General features: G+C 54.6%; 1 protein-coding gene across 5 annotated transcripts; it reads left to right on the forward strand.

Annotated features, from left to right (window-relative positions):
- Window positions 1-11,806: 11,806 nt before the first annotated feature.
- SPACA6 (sperm acrosome associated 6) lies at window positions 11,807-22,511 on the forward strand. Of its 5 annotated transcripts, XM_065926600.1 has the most exons (10): window positions 11,807-12,647; window positions 12,870-12,947; window positions 19,194-19,262; window positions 19,959-19,982; window positions 20,718-20,795; window positions 20,923-21,029; window positions 21,109-21,111; window positions 21,473-21,629; window positions 21,703-21,913; window positions 22,183-22,511. In XM_065926600.1, exons 1-10 carry the CDS (start codon window positions 12,434-12,436, stop codon window positions 22,214-22,216), a joined length of 975 nt encoding a protein of 324 aa, XP_065782672.1. In that variant the 5' UTR covers window positions 11,807-12,433; the 3' UTR covers window positions 22,217-22,511. The 5 variants fall into 5 exon arrangements, 4 of the variants coding, with proteins under 4 accessions (XP_065782672.1, XP_065782669.1, XP_065782670.1 ...); XM_065926597.1 differs by lacking the exons at window positions 21,109-21,111; window positions 22,183-22,511 and having other exon boundaries at window positions 11,807-12,947; window positions 20,923-21,027; window positions 21,703-21,831; XM_065926598.1 differs by lacking the exons at window positions 21,109-21,111; window positions 22,183-22,511 and having other exon boundaries at window positions 11,807-12,947; window positions 20,923-21,027; window positions 21,473-21,840.
- Window positions 22,512-24,688: the final 2,177 nt, after the last annotated feature.

A 24,688-nucleotide genomic window follows, 5' to 3' on the forward strand; every position in this document is an offset into this window, starting at 1 on the left:
TAATGAATGTGTACAGACTATTTCCAACTAAGTCAGAAACTAGGCAATTAGCTCACTATCACAATGAATGGGCTTCCCTGGTAGCTCAACTGGTAAAGAATCTGCCTGCAATGTAGGAAACCCTGGTTCCATTTCTGGGTCAGGAAGATCCTCTGGAGAAGGGTTAGGTTACCCACTCCAGTATTCTTGGGCCCCCCTGGTGGCTCAGATGGTAAAGAATCTGCCTGTAACAAGGGAGACCTGGGTCTGATCCTTGAGTTGGGAAGATCCCCTGGAAGAGGGCAGGTCAACCCACCCCAGTATTTTTGCCTGGAGAATCCCATGGACAGAGGAGCCTGGTGGAGTACAGTCCATGGGGTCACAAAGAGTCAGATACGACTGAGTGACTAAGCAAGCAATCACAATTACTATTTAACATTCTCACTGTGGGATTCTTGGTTGTGAAGGAAACCAATTCGGGTTAACTTAAGCAAAAAAGGGGTTCATTCATAGGACACTGGGCAGCTGACAGAGAGGATGAGAAAGCTAAACTTCCAAGCTTAGAAAGTGGGTCAAAACCCAAGGAAACAATGGGAGGAGAAGCATAGCCAAGTTTGCCAAGGGACAGCCTGGTTCAGTGCCAAGGCCATCAGAGGGTGCACAGGGCCCTTCCTGGCATCTTTGTTGCTGTCGTTTAGTCGGTAAGTCATGTCTGACTCTTTTGCAGCTCCATGCACTGTAGCCCACCACGTTCCTCTGTCCATGGTATTTTCTAGGCAAGAATACTGGAATGGGTTGCCATTTCCTCCTCCAGGGGATCTTCCCCACCCAGGGATCAAATGCGTTTCCTGCATGGCAGGTGGGTTCTTTACCACTGAGCCACTCGGGAAACCTCCTGAGGTCTTTATAGAGTCTCAGCGCAGACACCTGAACACTAGGCCCTCAGTTTCAGGAAAAGCAAGTATCTAGCCTTTAAGTCCTTGGTGGTAGGAAGTAGAATCTTACCCACTGATGGAATTCCCAAACAGAAGTATCGTTCAGGTCCTGGGTGCATTGTTCTGAGAGTGCTCAGTTCAGTTGCTCAGTCATGTCTGATTCTTTGCGACCCCATGGACTGCAGCACACCAGGCTTCCCTGTTGGTCACCAACTCCTGTAGCTTACTCAAACTCATGTCCATCGAGTCGATGATGCCATTCAACCATCTCATCCTCCTCTGAGAGTGCTGGCTAAATGCAATTACGAAACAGAACCAAGTAAGAGGAATAAATACTGGGAGGATGTATCCTTATCATCTGCAGTTAGTATGATTCTATACCTGGGACATCCAAAAAGTAACTGGAAATCTATTAGAAGCAATCCGATAGCTCATTAAGGTGTCATGTTACACCAGTCTTTCCACTTTAACACTACCGGTATTTGGAACGGGACAATCCTCGTTCCAGGGGAGAGGGAAGATGTTCTGTGGGATATTTTGCAGCTTCTCTGTCCTCTACTCACTAGATGCCAGTGGCATCCCCCTCCCTGACTCAGCTGGGACCAAACAAAATGTCTCCAGCCTGTGCCAAGTGTCCCCTGGAGGGAGGACAAAATCAATCCCATTAGCAGCAGATTAATTCATTTGTCAAATTCAATCAGTTTCTTCCATTAAAAAATAATGGAAAATTATTTTTGTTCCACCTGGAATGGCAGTGTGTGGTGTGAGACAGGGATCTAATTTTACTTGTTGCTTCCTCATCAGATCTGAACTAGTGTGTATAACTTATAGTTTGCCAACTCAAAGAACCTGATAATGAGTTCTATTTTTCTGTAAATTCTCTTGGGCTTTCTAAGTAGGGGATCTTATCATCTGCAAATGATGACGCTTTTGTCTTTTCATTTCTCACATTTACACTGCTTGTTTCAATTTCCTGTCTAGCTGCTTTTCCTGGCACTTCAGGAGCAATTATAATCATGTTAATAGTAAAACTCTGCCTCACTATTAACAATAGCCAACATGTGGAAACAATCTAAGTGTTCATCAACAGATAAACAGATGAAGATGTGGTATATATACACAAAGGAATACTGCGGCTGCTGCTACTGCATAGGCGCTTCAGTCATGTCAGAGTCTGTGTGACCCCATGGACTGCAGCCTGCCAGGCTTGTCGGTCCATGGGATTCTCCAGGCAAGAATACTGGAGTGGGTTGCCATTTGCTCCTCCAGGGGATCTTCCCAAACCAGGGATCGAACCCAGGTCTCCGGCATTGCGGGCAGGTTCTTTACCACCAAGTCATCAGGGAAGCCCAATGGAATACTACTCAGTCATTAAAAAAAAAAAAAAAAGATGACATGCTGCCATTTGTAGCAACATGGATGGACCTAGAGATGATCATACTAAGTGAAGCCAGTCAGACAGAGAAAGACAAATATCACATGATATCTCTTATATGTGGACTCTAAAAAAGGCATACAAATGAACTTATTTACAAAGGAGAAACAGAACCACAGACAGAAAACGAACTTGTGATTACCAAAGGGGAAGGGGAGGGATAAATTAGGGGGTTGGAATTAACACATACACACTACTATGTCTAAAACAACAAACGACAGAGACCTACTACCTAGCACAGGAATTGTATTCAATATTTTGTAATAATCTATAAGGGAAAAGATATAATTGAATCTCTGTACACCTCAAACTAACAAATTGCAAATCAACATTTCAATAAAATTTTCAAAAATATTTTAAAAGATGAAAAAAATCTTAGATTCTAGTCATCTCTGTTAGGGGATCACAGCTGAATGAATGAATGTTCTGATTGGCCCATATTGGGTCACTTGTCCGGTGGGGGAAGGAGGAAGGGCATTTTATTAGAACATTCTTGTTAGAGTCACCTGGAATGGGTTTCTCATGGGAAAGGCAGATTCTATCACCAGAGGAAGGAGAAGTGGATGACTGATGGGCTTGAAGAAACGGTATCCACTCCCACTCCACTCTCCGTGAAGCTCAGAACCATCTTCTCTCCCATTTGCTGAGATGTGAAAGTGGACTAGTTGAAGGCCTTTCACCATTCAGATGACTAGAAGGCATGGCCGTAAGGGAAAGAGATAGGCCGTGGAGAGACCCTCCTTTAAAAACCACACCAACCCTCCACCCAGGAAAGAGTTAATAGTGGGAATAAGATCTGTCATCTTCTGGGTCTTCCCTGGTGGTCCAGTGTTTGAGAATCCACCTGCCAATGCAGGAGACACGGGTTTGATCCTTGGTCCAGGAAGATTCCACGTGCCACGAGGCAAGTGGACCTGCGAGCCACAACTGCTGAGCTTACACACCCAGGCTCTGCAATAAGAGAAGCCACCACAATGAGAGACCTGCACACCACAACTGGAGAAAGTCCTCATGCAGCAACAGAGACCCAGTACAGCCAAAAATAAAAAACAAATTGAAAATTTCTTGTCATCTTCTTCCCACCCACTACCAGACTACACGCACAGAAAAAGTGGCCCCCTCCCCAACTCCTAAAGTCCACTGGGGTAAACTGCCATTTGGGATTACTTAATGGCATGATGGGAGAAGGCAATGGCACCCCACTCCAATACTCTTCTTGCCTGGAAGATCCCATGGACAGAGGAGCCTGGTAGGCTGCAGTTCATGGGGTTGCTAGGAGTCAGACACGACTGAGTGACTTCACTCTCACTTTTCACTTTCATGCATTGGAGAAGGAAATGGCAACCCACTCCAGTGTTCCTGCCTGGAGAACCCCAGGGACAGCAGAGCCTGGTGGGCTGCTGTCTATGGGGTCACATAGAGTCAGACATGACTGAGGCAACTTAGCAGCAGCAGCAGCCATGTCATGATGGGAGCATCTGTTGCATTTGGATCATCTGGCATTAATATTTTGTGTGATCTGCTGTCTGAGGATTATCCCACCTGTGGGGATTAAGCGGTGCTGTGGGGCCCTGTCTTGAGTTTGGAAGCATTCTCTGATGGTGCTATAGGATTATGTCAGGTTTGGGGTTGATTCCTCCCATGGAAGGATCATCTGCTACTTGGAAGTTCTTCATAATTTCTTCATAACCTTCGTGTCCCTGTTTCTACAGCATTAATAAGTGAGTCCTTGATTCAGACCTACTTCAGGGCAGGTTGAAGTGTCTTCCTGGCTCACAGTTTCTGTTCCAGGGAATGGTGGACAGCCTTGTGAAGGGCAGGGAGTTTGTATTTTCCATTGGCATGCTGTTCTAAAGGGATATGGGCTTCCCTGGTGGCTCAGAGGTTAAGGCATCTGCCTACAATGTGGGAAACCTGGGTTCGATCCCTGGGTTGGGAAGATCCCCTGGAGAAGGAAATGGCAATCCACTCCAGTATGCTTGCCTGGAGAATCCCATGGATGGAGGAGCTTGGTAGGCTACAGTCCATGGTGTCGCAAAGAGTTGGACATGACTGAGTGACTTCACTTTTACTTTCTAAAGGGATAATAGGAAAGGTGGAACTTCTATCTCAGGAGTTGATGGGAATGGTGGTTGCCCTGTATTGTAGTAGGATAGAAATTATGGATATTGGGTATCAAGGACTGACAAGAACTGTTGTACTGTGTGTCCATATCAGATGGGAGTGGTGGACCCTGAGTCCCAGGGGCTGATGGGAACGAATGGTGGATCCCGAGTCTCAGGGGCTGATGGGAACGAATGGTGGGTTCTGAGTCTCAGGGGCTGATGGGAATGAACGGTGGATCTTGAATTTTAGAGATGTGTGGAAATGGCAATAGTTCAGTATTAGGTGTCAAGGGAGTTATGAACTCTATATATCAAAGAACGATGGAAACAGTGCTTCCTATGAGTCACTAACAAATGGTAACTGAGGTCTTATGCTTCAGCAATTAACGGAAATTAAATTCTTTTATCCCAGAACTTAGGCAAGTCTCAGCCTAACCCATCAACCACTTGTTATTCATCCATCTCTCCATTCATTTATTTGGCAAACGTTTTCCCGAGCCCTTCCTCTGAGCCACACCCTATGCTGAGTGATACTGAGGACGCCGAGATGACTCAGATCTTCATGGCCCCTTCAGTGAACTCTGAGACAGACCCAGACGGCGAGAATCACCAAACATGGGAATCAGGGCAAGGACAAGACAGCAGGGTGGTGTGGTTTTCGTCCTGATATGAACGCAGGGCATCTGAAGATGAGAAGACTGCCAGTCATTCTGGATGCCAAGTAAGGTGCAGGGGCTGACAAAAGATCCTTTAATCAAGTGAATCTACCTGCATGACAAGTCTAACCTGTGCTGGACAGCAACCCCCGGCAAGTTGGATATTTTCACAGAGGCAGCCCGTCTCCAAAGAAAGGGCATAGAACGTGGACCCAGAGAGGCCTGGGTTCAAATCCTGGCTCTGCCATTCACTTTGTAAGCATGGGCAACTCACTATTCAGAACCATAGTTCTCTTATCCTTACGTGGAGATAAAACAATCCTTAAAAATAAGTCTGCTGCTGGGAAGTCCCTGGTGGTTGAGACTCCATGCTTCCAGTGCAGGGGGCATGGACTTGATCCCTGGTGAGGGAACTAAGATCCCACAAGTAGCAGGGTGTGGCCAAAAAAACCCAAAAAAGTTGACTGAGATCATGTGTAACAAGTACTCAGCCCAGAGGCTGTCCTTAAGTAGACATTTGAGAAAGGATTGGCATTTGTTATTATTCCTATCATTAGTAATTAGTGACAAAATTTAAAGAACCTAGAAGTATTTATCAAATAGCTGGGTCCAGAGGCTTCAGAGCAGTGGAAGAAATCAGTTTTTAAAATAACAGTAATTTGCATATTCATAAGCATTAGTTTCTTTATGTGAAAAACCCCTCCTAGTTGATAACAAGTATGGATGCATAAGGGTTTCCCAAGTGACACTAGTGGTAAAGAACCCACCTGCCTTGAAAGAGACATAAGAGATGAGAGTTCGATCCCTGGGTCAGGAAGATCCCCTGGAGAAGGCCATGCCACCCATTCTAGTATTTCTGCCTGGAGAATCCCATGGACAGAAGAGCCTGGTGGGCTACAGTCCGTGGGGTCGCAAAGAGTCGGACATGACTGAAGCGACTTAGCATGCACACGTGGATGAATAAATTTATACAATGGAATACTACTGCTATTTAATCACTAACTCGTATGCAGCTCTGCACGACCACGCAGACTGTAGCCTGCCAGGCTTCTCTGTCCATGGGATTTCCCAGGCATGAATACTGGAGTGAGTTGCCATTCCCTTCTCCAGGTAATCTTCCTGACCTAGGGCTCAAACCACATCTTCTACATTGGCAGGCAGATTCTTCACTGCTGAGCCACCAGGGAAGCCATGGAATACTATACAACCACTAAAATGAATGAGGTACTTCTATAAGCTACACTGACACAGGAGGATCATCAGGATATAGTGTTTAAAAAAAAGCAAAGCATAGAATAATACGATCCCACCCAGGGACAAAACAGAGGAGGTTAATATAATATATGCGTGAAAGTGAAAGTCAGTCAGTCGTGTCCAACTCTTTGCAACCCCATGGCCTATACAGTCCATGGAATTCTCGAGGCCAGAATACTGGAGTTGATAGCCTTTCCCTTCTCCATGGGATCTTCCCAACCCAGGGATCAAACCCAGGTCTCCCGCATTGCAGGTGAATTCTTTACCAGCTGAACCATAAGGGAAGCCTGATACGCAAGTACTGCTGCTGCTGCTAAGTCGCTTCAGTCGTATCTGATTCTGTGCGACCCCATAGACGGCAGCCCACCAGGCTCCCTGGTCCCTGGGATTCTCCAGGCAAAAACACTGGAGTGGGTTGCCATTTCCTTCCCAATGCATGAAAGTGAAAAGTGAAAGTGAAGTTGCTCAGTCATGTCCGACTCTTGGCGACCCCATGGACTGCAGCCTACCAGGCTCCTCCGTCCATGGGATTTTCCAGGCAAGAGTACTGGAGTGGGGTGCCATTGCCTTCTCCATATGCAAGTACAAAAGGACATAATTCTTCTGGAAAGATACAAAAGAAACTGGTAAGCATGAGCTGTCCCCAGAGAGGAGTGGGTGGCCAGAGACAGGGCAGGAGGAGACTGCATTTTTCACTGCTGGGACCCCAGGACTTTACACTCACCACTGCCTCAATATGCCCTCAATATGTCCTCTGGCCCCTAATGTCCACTAGGTCCCAATCAGCACACAGCACCTGCCCTCTTCTGCACCCCCTTCTCCCTCTGGTTCCCCATCCAGAACAACTCCTGTCCCCCGAAGTGTCAGGGCCAGGCTTCTGATTGTTGCATTTTCCTCACTCCTTCCATCCTCATCACCCTCCTCACATTCTCTGCCCCGCCCCCTCCTCTGGGTCCCCAGGGTCCCAGCCTCGGATCAAGCAACCGCCTCACCAGCCTCCAGCAGTCTCTTAGCCCCAACTCATCACCCACAGGCCCCAGAGGGATCGCTCTGACACCCCAAATCTGACCCTGCCCCTCCCTTTGCTCCCATACACCCGCAAGGGGGAGTTCCCCCGCCCCCCGACAGCCCAGCGCAGGGCACCTGGCCCCGCCCACCACCTCAGCCTCCTCTTGCAGCCTCGGGAGTTCCCATCAGACTTGACCGCCTGCCCTTCTCCCAGAATCGTCCCCTGGTTTCCTTTGGGCCTCTGCTTCAGCTGTGCCCTCTGCCTGCAACGCCCTTACGGCCGCCTCTCTCTCACGCACAGTTCAGATCTAACTTCTCCTAGTTCTTGGAGGTCACAACCACTGCCTTGTCTGAAGGCCCTTTCGGCTGTCGCCAGCTGAAAGTATTCCTGCCCCCTACCCCGGAGCTCCCACAAGCCGCTGGTCCCTCCCTCCGTCATACCCCGATCGCCCAGGATTGGAACTGTCTGCGTCTGGGTCTGTCTCCTCCATCAGACTGTGAGCTCCGTCTGCAAGGGCAGATCTGGGTCTGATTCACCTTTCTGTCCCCCAGTGGGTGGGTGGCTGGAGAGACCGAAGCGGAGGGAGGGGAAGGAGGCTGGGAGAGCAGAAAGGGGGAGACAGAGCGGGGAGAGGAGAAGACCCTGATTGCGGGGGGCGGGGGCATGATGTGAGGAGAAAGAGAGACGCGGAGACGGAGACACGGGGGCGGGGGGTTGGGGGGAGCACAGGGCCAGGAGGAGGCAGGCAGAGTGAAGGAAAGGGAGGAGAGGTGGAGGGGACGAAAGAAAGCGGAAAGCAGAGAACCGGCCCCGGCCCAGGGAGGAGGGAGGGAGGGAGGAGCGGGAGCGCCGCCGGCTCACCCGGCCGCCTCCCGGCCCCTTTTGTCCCTTCCCTCCTCCCTGCGTCACGCTCCCCGGCCCGGCCTCTCCGCCCCACTCCCTCCCCCGCCCCGCTCCCTCCTCCCCGGGGCTGGATGGAATTTTTTCCCCTGGACCGGGGCCAGCTCCGGGGCAGGGGCGGGGCGGGGGGAGCCGGTGGTGGTGGTGGTGGAAGCCAGGCCGGACTGGGCCGGGCGGTGGGGAGGGGCCGGGGCGGGGGCCCCCTGGGTAGGGGGCTGGTCCGGCGGGGTCCCAGGCAGGGGAGCCGGGCCCGCAGAACCGGGAGGAGGCCCAGGCCAGCAGGAGTCGGGGAGGAGGCAAGGAGGATGGCGGGGACGCCGGGAGGAAGGGGAGAGGCCGTTGGGCGGCGAAGGCGGGGAGAGGATGGAGAGCTGGCGGCGGCGGCGGCGGCGGCAGCAGCGGGGCCCGGCTCGGCCCGGCCCCGGGGGGCTGCCCGCCGAGACCCTTCCCCCGACGCGGGAGCGGTGGAGCCGTGAGTCTACCGAGAGGGAGTGGCGTGGGACCCGGGGCCCGGATCCAGGGTCCCTGGATTTCTGGGTTCCTGGAGGAGGAGGAGGAGGGGGCTGGGGACCCAGAGTCCCGAATCCTTGGAGGTGGGGATTGGGGGGCCTGGATTCCGGGGTTCAGGAGGAGGAGCGGGCCAGGAGCACCGCCTGGATTCCACTGGGAGGGGAGAGATGGGGCTGGGGTAGCTAGCGAGGCTCGGAGCCGGAGGAGACTCGGGAGGGATGCCCTCCTGCGCCCTCAGGGGAGCTCGAGGGAGAGGCTGGCTCTTGAGGTGCCTCTGGCCGCGGAAGGGTTAACGTCTGGCTGGAAGGGCGGGGGAGGGGCAGGGAAGGGGCTGCGGGGCTCTGAGGGGTCAAGGGTGAGCCGTGCCAGTGGGAGGGGGCTGCCGAGGAGGGGGAGGTTGTCTGGGCTGCCAGACAGGCCAGGGTCAGCGGCGGGGGCAGGGGATGTCTGGCGCAGGAGAGGCCCAGCGTCCAGACTCCCTTGGGGACCGGGATTCCAGGCCCTGGCCCCCTCCTCCCTCAGACCGGTGCGTCCGCGACCCGGCCCCTCCCGCAGAATTCCAGCGTCCGAACCCCCAGCCCCCCTTTTTTAGCCCCGGATCCTGGAGTCTGGGCCTGCAGCCTCTTCTTCCCTCAGCCCTGGGCGGGGAGGGAGGGGCTGCGGGTCCACATTCCAGCCCCCCGATGCTCCACGAAACCCCAGAGTTCGGGCCCCCAGACCCTTCCTCCCGCGAACCCAGGCGTCCCCACCTCCTCTTCTTTGGCCCCAGCTGGAGTCCAGCCCTCTGGGGGTTAAGGGGGCGGGGCCACTGGTTGCCATGGTGCCAGACTGTTTGGGTCTGCTCTCTGACCCTTGGGGGCTCCCCAGGGTCTGCGGGAAGGGGGAGGGGGGCCCAGACCTGGGCGAAGTCCCGCGCCAGCCCTTTCCCCGGGTCGGGCCTGTGGGCCCGAGGAGTCCGCGTCTCCACCGAGGCCTGGCGCGGTGACCTCGAGCGGGTCCTGACCACCCCCCCGCCCTCCCCTCTCTGCGGGCCTCAGTTTCCCCAGGAGAGACGAGCCGAAGGCGCGGGGCGATGCTGCGGCCCCGCGAACCCTGAGGACGCTCGACTTCCCTCGGCTCGCACCCCCTCCCCAGGCCCCCGGCAGCCCCGGGGCATGCTGGGAGCCCGGGCCTGGGCTCCGGGCCAGGTTGGGGGGGCGGGGGGGCGGGGGCCGCCTCCTCCCTTCCCCTTCCTCCCCACCTTGGCCCGGCTCGCGCCCCCGCCGGAGGGTCGGGGAGGCCGGGAAGGAGGGAAGCGGGATGCGAGCGGGGTCCGCGGACCCGTCCCTGGGCCCCCCCACCTCCGCCCTTCCCCCCGGCCTCCCCCGCCCCTCCGCGCCTCCCCGCCTCCCCAGCAGGTCGCTACCCCGGCCCTGGGCCCCTGCGCGAACCACCCCCACCCCACCCCCAGCTCCAGACCTGGCTCCGAGCTGCGGCGAGGGGGAGGGAGAGAAGGAAGGAGAAGGGGGGGGGGGGAGGCGAGAGACCCGGGAGGGAGAGAAGGAGAAAGAGAGAGAGAGGCTAGGAGGGAGACGGAGGGGGAGAAGGAGGCCGGGAGATGGAGAGACGGGGGAGGGAGGCAGGCAGGGGGGAAAAGCGGGGGGAGGAGAGGAGAGTGAGACGGGGAAATCGAGGGAGACTCGAGAGAAGAGGGACAAAGACGGAGGGAGGGGTGCGGAGCAGGGGAGGGGGCGAGACCGGAGGGAAAGGGAAAGAAGCAGAAAGGAGGAGAGGAGAGAGCGCGAGGCGGGGGAGGGCGGGGAGACGCGGCCCGAGAAAGGCCCCTGCGAGCCGGGGACGGCCGCGCGCCGGGGGAGGCGCGGATGGGCAGCGCAGAGCCGGGGAGGAGCACGCGGAGGCTGCAGGAGACGGGGGCCAGGTGAGGCCGAGGGCGAGCGGGCCGGACCGGGAGAGAGGACCGGGAAGATGGAGCTGGAGCGGGAGACGGCGGGAGCGAGACCGCCGGAGCCCTGGACCGAGGCGAAGGTTCTCAGGTGCACTGTCTCAGCCCCGGGCTGGGGAGGGCGGGCGCTGGGCCCTCTTGCCTGGAAGGCCTGGCCCCTCCCACTCCTCCCCCCAACCCCGCCACCCCACCCTACGGCTGGCTGGGGCTCAGCCTTCCCACCTGCGAAATGGGGGTGCTGATGGCACCTCGCGCCCCGCCGGAGAGATGACACAGGCCTGGGGCGGCATCCGCGCGCAGGCATCCCAGCTGTCAGTGTGGTACTTGATGAGAGGCCAAAAGCAGGGGTGAGGGAGGAGCAGATACCCAGACAGGCTTTCACGCCGGTTTATAGCCCCTGGGCGGCCTCCGCCCCGCTCCTGAAATTTCCGATTATCTGACAGGTAGGGAGGGAGGGAGCTGGCCCAAGTGGCCAAACTCTGAAACTGGTGAGGTTCCCTCGGACCGGGGATCCAGGAAGCCGGGCTGCGTCTTCTCCAAAGGAGACAGGCCTGGCTGGATTCCCGGGTCTGAGGGAGGGGCCGGGGGCCTGGTCTCCTGGGTCCCCTAGGGAGAAGAGGGGCTTGAGGACTTGGACTTTCGAATCTCAGGGAGCAGTGGGAGCTAGAGGGCCTGGATTCCGGGGATCTTCAGGGAGGAAGGGGCCGAGAGACTGACTCCCGGGTTCCTTGGGGAGGAGGGGGCCGGGGGCCCGGATTCCTGGGTCCTGGCACCCACCCGTAGAACCGACCTTGCGGGGCCTTCGCCGCACACAAGCTCGTGTCTGTGGGTCCGTGTCGGGGGCTCACCATCGCGGCTGGGGCCTCCCCGACCCTCCCCGCCCTCCCTGGCCCCCGTCTGTCCGTCCATCCGTCTGTCTGTCCACCTGCCGCGCCCCCCGGGCTGAGGTAGGAGGTTGTATAGTTGAGGAGGACACCCACGGAGATCACTATACGGCCTCCTAGCTTTCCCCAGGCTGCGCCCTGCACGGGACGGCCCGGCGGGGACCCCTGGACCCCGGTCTCTTGCCCCACCCGGCCAGGCTGGGGAGGGGGGGGCTGCCGCAGGGACCCTGGGAGAGAAGCAGGCCTGTCCCTCCTGTCCTCGTCCCTGTCCTTTCTCCCCTTTCTTTCAGGGAGTTTCTCTCCCATCCGGAAATCTCTGCTTGGCTTTCTCTGCCTCTCCATCTCCACTGGACCTCTGTGCAGTGGCCTCTGAAACTGTCTGCATTAGTCTCTTATGGTGCTTTCTGGATCTCTGACCTCCTGGTGTCTCTCTGTGGCCCAGTTTCCGTCTTTCGGGCCCTCACGGCGTCTCTGTGCCATGTTCATTTCTCCGGCACCGCCCCCCCACCCAAGGGCCTGGCAGGCCACCCCCACCACAATGCACTGCCGGCCTCTGCGTCCCTGAGACCCTTTAACCTGTGAGGACGTCCAGGGTCACAGGTGAGGTTCTTGGGAGCCTGGCGTCCGGCCCAACCACCAGCCTGGGGCTTACCGGCCTGACCCCCGTCCCCTTGCTCCCTGAAAACCCCCACGGGGTGGGGGAGCCTGACATTGGATTGGTGACTGAGACCTGACCTCTGACCCCTGCATCTTGAGCCCCTCCCCCCCACCACAGTGACCTCACAAAGGTCACCAGCTTCTCCCCCAGGCCGCGACCCTCTGCCATGGCCTGGCTGGCCCCTTGGAGCGCCATCCTGCCCTCCCTGGCAGCCCTCGCGGTCTTCGATGCCTCGGCCTGGGCCTGTCTCCTCTGCTTCACGTCTTACGAGGAGCGCCTCCAGATTTGCCAGATCTTCGCCGGCCTGGACAGCCCCGACCTCGGGAAGTGTGAGGAGGCCTTCGCAGACGCCTTTAAGGGGCTGCTGGACACTGAGATCAGTGAGGAGACCGCACCCCCTCCCCAGCATCCTCCCCAGTGGGGGGGTCGGGGGTGCACGGAGGGAGGGACCCGAGAGGCCTGGAGAGACTTGAGAGGGACAGAGACGCAGAGATGGGAGAATGGAGGCGTGGGGAGCAGAGATCGGAGGCCGAGGGATGACCGCCTCAGGGCTGTGGTGCCAGGGGAAGCGGTTCCCCCCAGCCCCTGCCTCCCGCCGCCAGACTACGAGGAGAGGGGCCAGCTGCACGATGCCTTCACCCAGATGACCCACTCCCTACAGGAGATGGCCGCCGCCCAGGGTGAGTGGGGCGGGGTCCGCATTGCTGGGAGGTGGATGTCTGAGCCTTTGGCGGGCGGGGGGCAGGGGGTAGAAAGCCCAGAATGTGACAGTGATCTTGATGGTAGGACGCCAAGGGAGCTGGGTGACCGTGTCAGGGAGCAGAGACAGGCAGGGCCTGGTGGGTTCAGGGCAGAAGGAACTTGAGAGTCTGAGGCCAGTGGGGCTCGGGGAGGTGAAAGCCTGTCCTCCCTGTGTGGCTTGCCCTCTCCCTGGCTGTGAGATTCTGGACGCATCACTGCCCCCGTCCCCAACTTCGGGCCTCAACTTACCCATCTGAGAAAGGGGACAAGGGCTTTGCCTTCCTGCAAGGCATGGGAACTCAGTGAGATGGAGGGGGCTCCAGCATGGAGACAGACTTCAGGGAGGAGAGCTTCCTTTAGGATAAAACGTATTCCCTACAGTTAGCAAAGTGGTTCCACATCTTTGACCTTCGGAGGCTATCAGGGGGCCAGGGGGCCGGAAGACAGGTGGGAGCAGGGAGGGAGAGGATCACTGGGGAGACACGCACATGTGACAACCTCGAGGGAATGAGAAACACACGAGTGTGACAGCGTGAAGGGACCACAGGGCTGGGGTGACCCTCGGGGCCAAGGGCCAGTGTGAGCAGTGATCACACCAGGCCGCCGTGGTCCTATCACACAGGACTGCCCCCAACCCCCAGCCCCACATGCTGGAGACTGGAACCATGGGTGGGGGAGCATTCATGGCCGTGTCCGTGGTCTGGGGGCTGCATACATTTCTACATCTCGGTTCTCTTACTTCTTTTGCTTCCTACTCTTGCCTCTGAACTTTTTGACGAACATGATCCCCAAACATGAGGAGGTTCCCATCCATCGGGGGGCTCCCAGAGCAGGGTGGGGGGTTGTGCAGCATGGAGAAGACTTCAGCTGCAGATTCCCCCACCCACAAAGGGAGAGCTGAGGAACTCAGAGCTGGGGGGTGCGGGGAGAATTCTGGGAGATGCCCTTCTCCCCTACGTCAGAAGGTTTCAAAAAGAGCAGAAACAAGTCCTGTTCTGGGTGCAGAAGACCCCCGAGGGCAGCATGTGGGACCAACTGGAGCAGGGGAGGGAGTGGAGGCCGGGAGGCCCAGGGTGGAGGCTGTGGTGAAGGAGGCCAGACCTGCGGCGGGGAATCTGTGCAGGTGGAGAAGAGGACCAGGCCTGGGTCTGATGAGCTGTTCAGGGAGAGGGGTTTGGGACTGTGTGCCGGGGCTGGCTCTGTGCCTGAGGGGGCAGTGGTCATCTCTGGGATGCGGGAGTCTGGGAGGAAGAGCAGGAGTGGGGGTAGATAGGCAGGATGTAGTGACTGCAAGGGGCCTGGGGGACGTCCAGGGTTCAACTGGGAGTTGGGGAGATTTGAGGCTGTCCCGAAGGAACAGGGCTGTGAGCCAGGGAAGGGCAGGGTCAGCTCAGGGTGTAGAAAGACCCTCAGGGGCCATATGGAGGATGGACTGGAGGGAAAGTCTGGGGGCCGGGAGAAGCTGGGCCTTTACGTTCCATGGGTATTTATTGACTGTGCCAAGAACACCACCAGGGACACAGCTGTGACCCAAACTGCAAGCCACCTGCCCTCAGGTTGCTTGCATTGATTATTAGGCGTAATCAGTGAAATGCCATAGATGTCAGCTGGTGATCCATGCTATGGAGGGAAACAAAAGGGGGAGGAAAAAGGGGGTGACCTGTGGGGTGATCATTTTACTAAACAGGTTCATCAGGGGAGGTGCAAATGAAAAAGATCCAGTTGTGCAAAGACCAGAATGAGGGGAACAGAGAGAGCTGTGCAGGTGACCTGGGGAGAGAGCTTCCAGGCGGTGGGAAGAGCCAGTGCAAAGGCCCTGGGGCCAGTGGGGCTGGAGTGGACCATGTAGGCTAATGGTTCTCCAGCCCCACAGTGTATGTCAGAATCTCCTGGAACCTTATTAAAATGTAGGCTCCTGGGCCCCACCCTCTGTTTCTGACCCTTAGGTCTGGGGTAGGGCCCAGAAATGGACATGTCTAACAAGTTCCCAGGTGCTGCTGCTGCTGTTCTGGGAACACACTTGGGGAACCGCTAGGGTGTGTCCCCAAGCCAACTTCAGCCAGAGGACCCCCTCTTTCCAGCTCATACCCAAAGATCACTTCAGCTGTTGCTCTTGATGTGGGGAAACCCTTTGGAGGATTTTTAAGGAAGGAAGGGTTCTGACTAAGGTCGTGTGGGTCAAGGGCAGAAGCAGAAAGTCCAGGGAGGAGACAGGCAGTGGTGACTTGAACCTGTTGTGATGGTTGGTGGGGGCTGAGATGAACCAGCCCCTTGCTGTGACTGCAGAAAGTGATTTATGTTAATAATCCTCCCAAAGGATGTCCTTGTACCAGCCCTGTGAGGTGGAGTTTTATAGCCCCATTTTCCAGATGGGGAAGTTGGGGCTCCCCTGGATGGACCCAGGGGATGTCTGGACCAGACATATGTAGGATGATGAGGATGGGAAGAATCAGGATGGCTCTTGGGTCTCTCCCGAAAGGAGAGATGGACAGGTGGACTCAGAGTGGCTCCCGGTGGTGGCCGCTGACACTGTTAGAGTGGTGTTGAGGGCAGTGTGTGTACTGCAGATAGTGTCCACCCGTGGAGGCTCTGGAGTTTGACCACATGGCTTCCGATCCAGCTGTGTGACCTTGGGCCAATTTCCTAACCTCTGTGTGCTTGGGTTTCCCCATCTCAGATTAGAGGACGATAATGCCAGTAGTTGACTCTTCTGTAACACAGACATTATCCCATCATGGTCATTAAATGGTACCTGGCACATAGTTTGGGAGGAGGAGGCTTTTATGTTGTATGACATGAAATCCTCACCACCAATGCTGTGCAGTAGACACCGATGTTGTCCCCATTTTATGAACGAGGAAACCAACGATCAGGCAGGTTAAATACCCGGCCAAGGTCACATAGGGAAGGGTGCGTGTGATGGGTAGCACGGAAGTGAGATAGGTGTGCGCACAGTTGGAAGAGACAGACTCAAACTCAGGTGATCAGCAAGTTGAGGCTCCCAATGAAGCACCACTTTGGGGGAGACTTTATAACTCATGCCCCTTTGTGGTTAACACAAACCTGCCTCTTGCCCCTTTGGACATTTCGCTCCATCCCTACTTGACTCTCGTGCTTCTCCCCTGCCCCATGGCTGACGTGGTATATCCCACACACCCTCCCCCGAGAGTCATTTGGTTTGGCCCATAGATATCCCTTGGCTGCCTTCTCCAACATCATCCCGGCCTCTCATTTGAGCACGCTACTCGGACCACATCCTCCTGACCATCCTGCCATCACCAGACCACAGCTCCTGCCTGCCATGTGGCCAAGGAGAGACTGCTAAGTCCTTGACCCCTCATTGTGCACCTGCTTCCTGACTTCAGAGCCCCCCTCTCTCCAGCTTCTACCATCACTTCTATGATCATTACTTCAGCCAGATTCTTATCAGAATCCTCAATTCCCTCCCTTTATGTATGATTTGACCTAAGGTTGAAAGCTGCAATGTCTTAAGCAGGTAGAAGTTTATTTTGTCCATATAAAATTAGTCTTGAGGTAGGCACTTAAGACTAGTATGGCAGCTCCATTTTCCTGGGGACTCAATACTCTTCCAACTTTCTGCCTTACCATCCTAGGGTATACTACTTATCCTCATGGTCCTATATAACTGCCAGAGCAGCAGCCATCAAATCCAAGTTTCAGGCAACAGGATGAAAGAAGGGGAAAGAGGCCAATAAAATGGCACCATATCTCTTTTAAGGCTACTTTCTGTGACTCATACATCACACTTAAACTTACATCTCAACCATCAGAACTTGGACACATGACCACAGCTAGGTCACATGACCACAGCTAGCTGCAGTGGAGGTTGGGAAATGTAGTCTTTTAGCTGGGGCAGGGTGGGGGTGCTTTCTCTGCTGAAACGTGGTGATATGTTATTAAGGAGAAAATAGGTATTTTGAGGCAACTGGCAATCCCTATGTATTAGTTTGCTAGGGCTGCTGTAACAACAACAACAACAACAACAACAACAAAACACCAGAGACTGGGTGGCTTAACTAAAAGAAGTTTATTTGCTCACAGTTTTGGAGGCTAGAAGTCCAGGATAAAGGTGTCAGTGTCAGCAGGGTGGGTTTCTTCTGAGGCCTCTCTCCTTGGCTTGCAGAATGACTGTCTTCTCTCTGTGTCTGTGTCCAGATTTCCTTCTCTTCCAAGGAAATCAGTCATGTTGGGTTAAGGCCCACCCAAAAAAACCTCATTTTAATGTCATTACCTCCTTAAGATTCCATCTCCTAATGCAGTTGCATTCTGAAGGACTAGGGCTTAGGACTTTACCGTATGAATTTGGAAGAGATGAAATTCAGCCCATAGCACCCCCCAGTACTGGGGGCTCAGCGGTAAAGAATCTGCCTGCAGTGCAGGAGATGCAGGTTCGATCCCTGGGTGGGGAAGATCCCCTGGAGAAGGAAATGGCAACCCATTTCAGTATTCTTGCCTGAGAAATCCCATGGACAGAGGAGCACAGCAGGCCACAGTGCACGGGGTCACAGAGTCAGACCTGACCTAGCAACTAAATAACAACAACAAAACCCTGCTACATTTCTGACTTCCAAAACCACCTCCACCTGTAAATCATTGCAGCCATCCACTTTGAGAAAGTCCCCAAACTTTTTTTTTTTTAAGGTCATTACCGTGGTGAAAACTCAAACATCCATAAGAGCAGAGAACATAAAAAGAGTGAACTGCTGCTAAGTCACTTTAGTCATGTCCGACTCTGTGCGACCCCATAGACGTCAGCCCACCAGGCTCCCCCATCCCTGGGATTCTCCAGGCAAGACCACTGGAGTGGGTTGCCATTTCCTTCTCCAATGCATGAAAGTGAAAAGCGAAAGTGAAGTCAGTCGCTCAGTCGCTCAGTCGTGTCCGACTCTTAGAGTCCCTATGGACCGCAACCTACCAGGCTCCTCCATCCATGGGATTTTCCAGGCAAGAGTACTGGAGTGGGGTGCCATTGCATTCTCCAAAAAAGTGAAAGAGGGGTAGAAAAGAAGAGACTGGGAACTCTGGATAAGTGGGTGTGTGCCCTGTCTAAAGTGGGTGGCTGCTGCTAAGCTCCAGCCAACTGCTGCCTCATGGAAATACTGCCTCTGTTACAGCTCTTCCAGATTTCGTAAAGGGATGCCAAACATTTTATGTGACTTTTCCCAAACTTTATATGACAGCAACTGGGTCATTTTTTAAAAACACTTTCCAGGCCAAATATAACACATCCAGTGGATGGATTGTGGCCCCAGGCTTCCAGCTGTGGTACTCATTCCAGTTGAATCCTGGAATTCATTCTACACATACTTATTCCTAAGACTCGGGGCCCTTTCCTGGTTTCTGAGGACACAGCACTAAAGAAGGACTTGTTTGCTTACTTGAGACAGTCTTAAATGCTCACTATGTATATGTGAATATATGTATTTGCAAACTGGTGAGAGCCATAAATGGAACAGATGGGGTATTGTTAGAGACAAAAATAGGGGACTGGATTAATTTAGATTTGTGGTCAGGGAAAACCTCTAAGGAGGTGACATGAGGTATGACAGGAAGGATGAGTAGGAGTAGGGGGAGAGGTGTGCTGCAAACTGAAGACAGCATGTGCAAAGGCCCTGAGGTGGTAGAGAACATGATGCTTTCCTTATCAGGGGAAATGAACTGCAGGAGATTTAAGAGTTGCGGGTTCCATACCTGGGTCAGGAAGATCCCCTGGAGGAGGACATGGCAACCCACTCCAGTATACTTGCCTGGAGAATCTCCATGGACAGAGGAACCTGGTGGGCTACAGTCCACGGGGTTGCAAAGAACTGGACAAGACTGAAGCAACTTAGCATGCAGAGAGGATGCTGCATGCTAGGCCAGACCACACAGGGTCTCGTGGGCCATGGGAGAAATTTGACCTTTATCCTCCCTTTTCTCCTTAACAAGAGAACACAGATGCAGAGGAGTTCTGTCCGTCAGAGTGATTAGTCCGAGGCAGCAGAAGGAGATTTGGGGGTGTGCCCACCATCCAGATAGATAGAGTAGGAGGATGTGGCATATATCAGAGTCCTGGAGATAGCAGGGACTGGGGGAGGGGCACAGACATGATGACAGCCAGGCCTGTCGAGCTCCGGCAGCCTTGGGGAAGGGCCTTTACTACAATGACTCCCTCCACCCTCCAGGGTCCTTTCGGGTTGCCTTTCTTCATGCTGCGGAGAAAATGCAGACGATTATATTACAGCTTAAGGAAGGTAAAATAGACTGTCTCCTTCCCCCAGGCACAATTAGAAAACCCCGCTCCGGAGACCCCCATCCACTCCCATCAAGTCAACCCCCCGGGCCTGATTTCCGAGCCGAGCTTCCCTTGTGGGTCACTCTGGGCACAGCCTCTTACCCTGCTAGGACTACTCTGGATCCGACCCCACCTCTGATGCAAGGTTACCTGGGACCGCTTCGTAGGACAGTCCTGTTCCAGACTAGCCCTGGCCTCTTCATGGATCTGTGTCTGACCCTGGGCACTCTGTGACAGGATTCCTTTCATCTCGGGCGTCTTAGTGGGCAACATCCAGCCTGACCACACCTCTAATTGGGCCCCCTAATTAGGCTCTGTCCCCTCCGATGATCGCCCAGGATCTAGGCCCGTCCCGCTCGATGGAATACACCGGGGCTGGACCTGCCTTCTGGGTGCGTGCAGCAGGCTTGTGCCTGACGTCTTAGTGGAATGTTGCAGGGCTGGCAGGGTCCCCAGGTGAAGTACCGCAGGCCTGGCCCCGCCTACAGGTGAGAAGTTGCAGGCTTGGCCCCGCCCTTTTTGTGGAGCGCGGCATACCTGGCACTGGTCCCTTGGAGGAATGAATACATCCGGCCCGAAACGTTTCCTCTAGGGGAATTTCAGGTGAGCACCTGCCGCGATTTACAGTGTGGTAACGCTTCTTCTCTCTCCACAGTGCAGGCCTGCATTCCTCCCTGTGGTAAGCACGTCATTCAAAGCTCAGAATTGCGGGGGGGAGGGAGGTGGTAAGGGCCGAAACCTGGGACTCTTGGGTGGCCTCTAATCCGAAGGGGCCAATGCGAGCCCAGGAGAAAAGGAGTAAGTAAACCAGGCATTGTTCACAAACCTCACGAAAGGCGGGTCCGGGGGAAAAAAAAAAAAAAAACTCACGGCAAACCAATAGGGATCCTAGAGGCTGGAGAGTGGCGAGAGCCAGCCAATGAACGCGGGAAAGGCGGGGTCCAGATTCTGTCCAGCAGGTAGAACCCGGGGAAGTTAAATAGACCTTACGGGCTTTTCAACTGTGGTGTTGGAGAAGACTCTTGAGAGTCCCTTGGACTGCAAGGAGATCCAACCAGTCCATCCTAAAGGAGATCAGTCCTGGGTGTTCATTGGAAAGACTGATGCTGAAGCTGAAACTCCAGTACTTTGGCCACCTCATGCGAAGAGTTGACTCATTGCTGGGAGGGATTGGGGGCAGGAGGAGAAGGGGGCGACAGAGGATGAGATGGCTGGATGGCATCACCAATTCGATGGGCATGAGTTTGAGTAAACTCGGGGAGCTGGTGATGGACAGGGAGGCCTGGCGTGCTGCGATTCATGGGGTCGCAAAGAGTCGGACACGACTGAGCGACTGAACTGAACTGATGGTGGCCCAAGGGACCCTAGCTAGGGGAGGCAGATGGACCCCGGACCCAGCGTTCCCACCCCATAGGGCTCCAGGAGGTCACCCGGCGTTTCCGCTGCCGCGGATGCTACTCCAAGGTCTGCGATCTCCCGCTTGACTGCCCAGGTGAGGGGCGTGGCCTTGAAGGGTGAGAAACCTGAAAAACTGGAAGAGAGGGCTGAGCGAGGAAGGGGCTGGGGTTGGGGGGTCGGACGTGGGCGGGCCGAGGTGGCGACGCGAGACCTGTCTTCAGTTCAGGACCTGACGGTGACTCGGGGTCGTCAGGCCATGTTCTCTTGCACTGTGAACTTCCAGTTGCCTAAGGAAGAGATCACCTATTCCTGGAAGTTCGCAGGAGGTGTGAGTCGGGGCGGGGCCAGAGTGAAGGGCTTTAGGAGGCGGTTTATGCTTCACTAGAGGATGGAGAGTCAGGAGGCAGGGAGTGGGATTCGAGGAGGCTCGGTCTAGACTCATGCTTCGTGCAAGGGGAGGGTCCCGGCATTTGGGGGTAAGGGTCAAAGCTCCCAATGCAGTGACGGAGCCCAGGGGAGGGTTATCCGTAGGGGTTTCAGGCGGGAGAGCAAACACTAGGCCCACGAGGCGGAGTCAAGGCCTAGGGGGCGGGGCCGTGCGTGAACGCTCGGCGAATAAGAGGGTGAGGCCGGGGCTCGGGGGCGTGGCCTGGCTCAGGGCGGGGCTTCACGTAGCGGTTTGGCGAGTCAGCGGGGAGAGAATCTCTTCTGCGCTCGGGGCGGGGCCGGCCGTCCTCGGCCTCTCGCCACTTCAGCCCGGGCGTCCCGTAGCTCCGGACTCAGGACCCGACCTACTTCCGAGATATTCCGCGGGCCCAAGGTTACCTGGCGCGGATCCGGCCGGTGCAGCCCACGCACCACGGGACCTTCTCTTGCGTGATCACGCACGACCAGCGCCCCCTGGCGCGGCTCTACTTCTTTCTTAACGGTGCGGGCCGGGCGGGGCCGCGCGGCGGGACGGGGGCGGGGCTGGCGCCCGGCTGACGTGCGCGTCCCCGCAGTGACGGGCCCGCCCCCGCGCGGGGAGACCGAGCTCCAGGTCTCTTTTCGGGAAGTGTTGCGGTGGGTGCCGCAGGAGGCGGAGACGATCGAACCCTGGAGGCCCAGCCTGGGCGAGCTGCTGGCCACACCCGGGGCTCTGACGCCGGGCAATCAGTGCCTACTCGCGGCCCTTGTGGCCTTAGCATCAGCCAGTGTGACCGTGCTGGCGTGGTGAGTCCCCGGGACCCAGGAGTCCCAGCCTCCGGCTCTCTCCTTATTCAGACTGGGACGTTTGGGTTTCTCAGCCCCTCCTCCCTCAGATCCGGAACTCCGAGTCTCCAGCCTCCTCTTACTCAGGAGTCATAACCCCCCGCCCCTGGCTTCTCAGATCCAAGAGTCCAAGCCCTATCACCCGCCTTTGGAACCTAGGCTCCAGGACCCAAATTTCTGGTCCCCAACCTCTTCCCCCGCCACATACTAACATCTCCTTGTTTCCCCAGGATGTTTTTTCGATGGTACTGCAGCGGCAACTAAGAAAGTATCTCTTCTTATCCTATTTTGATCCTTAAAATAAAGAATCAATTTTGGCTCCCTAGATTATTTCATCGTTGCAAGTGATCACTGCAAACCTCTTAGGGGGAAGGGCGGCATATGCCCAGGTGCACATGCCCCCATAATGATGGTGAAAGGCACAGCTGTGGCAGCGCAGGGCCCTGTGCTGAGGGCTTTAGGTGCACGCCCAGGCCTCTCCCCAGATTTCCGGCAGTGTCCTGGACATTTATGCCTGCATCAGTCACCCTCAAATAAAGACCTTCATGTCGCCCCAAAAGCCTGTTCCTCCCTCAAAACTTTCTTGCTGTCGCAAGAGGGTCACCATCCACCCAGCTGCTCGACTGGAAACCTAAGTTGTATTTAATTTCTCCTCCATGTCTCACCTATTTCCAAGTCTCAGCCTTTTCGTATATAATTCCTAAATATCTCATGGAGTTGCTCCCTCTCTGTGGTCCACCACCATCTCTCGCTTGGGTCTCCGCAGCAGTATTCACACTGGTCTCCCTGGCTGAGAGTGGGCTCAGCCTTGTCCCAGTGCGATCCATTCTCCACAAAGCAGCCAGACTGTTCTTGTTTTGTTTTTTGTCTACTTTGGCTAAGGTTTTAATTTTTTAAATTAATTTTTATTGGAGTATAGTTGATTTACGGTGTCGGTTAGTTTCTGCTGCCCAGCGGAGTGAATCAGTTATGCATATACACATATCCACTCTGTTTTAGGTTCTTTCCCCATATATGTCATTACAGAGTATTGAGTAGAGTTCCCTGTGCTGTACAGTAGGTTCTTATGAGTTATCTCTTTTATATATAGTAGTGTGTATATGTCAGTTCCAATCTTCGGAGTGATATTCTAAAGTTTGTCAGGTCAGGTCACTCCTCTGTTCAGAACCCTTCAGTGGCTCACGATTGCCACTGGGCCAAAATCCACCTCCCCTCAAGGTCTCCAAAGCACCCCCTCTATTCACCATTATTCTTCTTGTTCTATCCAGGATCTAGGGTACATACTATTTTCTTCCGAGAATAATGTTTCTTCTCCTTTTTGTCTAGTTAACTCAGTTATGATTTCCCCTGAACAGCGTTTATGTTCATTAACCTATTTGATCCTCAGGACAACTCTGTGGGCAGGCACTATGTTGGTGTGCCTGACTTCCCTTCTCTATTACCCTCCTCTTTACTCTCTAACCCACTGGCCTTCTTTGCAGGTCCCTGGAACATACAAAGCTCGGTCCTGCCCCTGGGCCTTTACATTTGGGCCTTCCTACTTGAAATGAGATTACTCTGATCCTCACGAAGCCACCTCCTTCTCACTTCACAGGTCTCAGCTCAGATGACACTTCTGATTACTCCCCTCTTCCCACATGATACCCCCCCATTTTTTTTTTTTTTTTTTAATTTTTTGTGTGACTGGCTTGTGGGATCTTATTTCCCTGACCAGGGATTGAATCTGGGCCCTTGGCAGTGAAAGCTTGGAGTCCTAACCACTGGGTAGCCTGGAAAATCTCGACATCCCCCTATTTTAGCTTGCACACAGCATTCACTCAGACCTGATGTAAACTTAGTTTTTAATTTGGTTTTGTGGCTTCCCCACCTAAAAGGTAAGCTCCCTCATAGTGTTCTTCACCAGTATGTTCCCTTTCACTGATTCATTTAAATCAGAAAATATTTATTAAGCATTTATTATGTGTCAGGCATTTCCAAGGCACTATAAACACAACAATGAAGAAATCAGAACAGACAAAAACCTGCACCCTCAAGACAGGCGCAGGGAATTAAGAGATACAAACTATTATTTGCCTGTTAGTTGCTCAGTTGTGTTCGGCTCTTTGGGACCCCGTGGTCTGTCCATGGAATTCTCCAGACAAGAATACTGGAGTGGGTTGCCATTCCCTTCTCCCGGGGATCCTCCCAACTCAGGGATCAAATTCAGGTCTCCTGCATTGCAGGCAGATTCTTTACCATCTGAGCTACCAAGGACTAATGGATTATGTTCCTGAGAATCCTTAACTAAGGATAACACTGTCTTTGCTTAATGGAATAGGAGTTCCTGGAAAGCAGACTCAGACTCTTAATAGCTTCTTAATACTTTGCAAATAGTATTTGCAAACCTGACAATGCGTGTGGAATTGAATAGGAACTTGGTAAATGTGTTTTGTGGTTGACTGACTGAATCAAAGAATGATTTAAGTGAAATGACAGTGTCCAGCACATAGTAGGTGCTCCATAGTACCTGAATGAGGAGTTAAGAAATTCCATCTTCAAAACAACCTCATCCCACGGCATTCCTATCCCTGTTTTCCAAAGAGGGCGTCCAGGCTAAAAGGAAGGAGGGTATCCTGTCTAGTTTCAAACAGGCTCCTCTGCCCATGGAATTTTCCAGGCAAGAACACTGGAGCAGGTTGCCCTTTCCTTCTGCAAGGGACCTTCCAAACCCAGGGATTGAACCTGTCTGCTGAGTCG

Source organism: Muntiacus reevesi, chromosome 2 (assembly GCF_963930625.1).
Source record: "Muntiacus reevesi chromosome 2, mMunRee1.1, whole genome shotgun sequence".
In the NCBI taxonomy this organism is placed as follows: domain Eukaryota; kingdom Metazoa; phylum Chordata; class Mammalia; order Artiodactyla; family Cervidae; genus Muntiacus; species Muntiacus reevesi.

Bases quoted from the DNA above. Each gene is read 5' to 3' on its own strand.
- SPACA6 (XM_065926600.1), top strand. From the start codon at position 12,434: ATGGCCTGGCTGGCCCCTTGGAGCGCCATCCTGCCCTCCCTGGCAGCC. The intron at 12,948-19,193 runs GTGAGTGGGGCG...TCCACCCTCCAG, and splicing joins GGAGATGGCCGCCGCCCAGG to GGTCCTTTCGGGTTGCCTTT. The intron at 19,263-19,958 runs GTAAAATAGACT...CTCTCTCCACAG, and splicing joins TATATTACAGCTTAAGGAAG to TGCAGGCCTGCATTCCTCCC.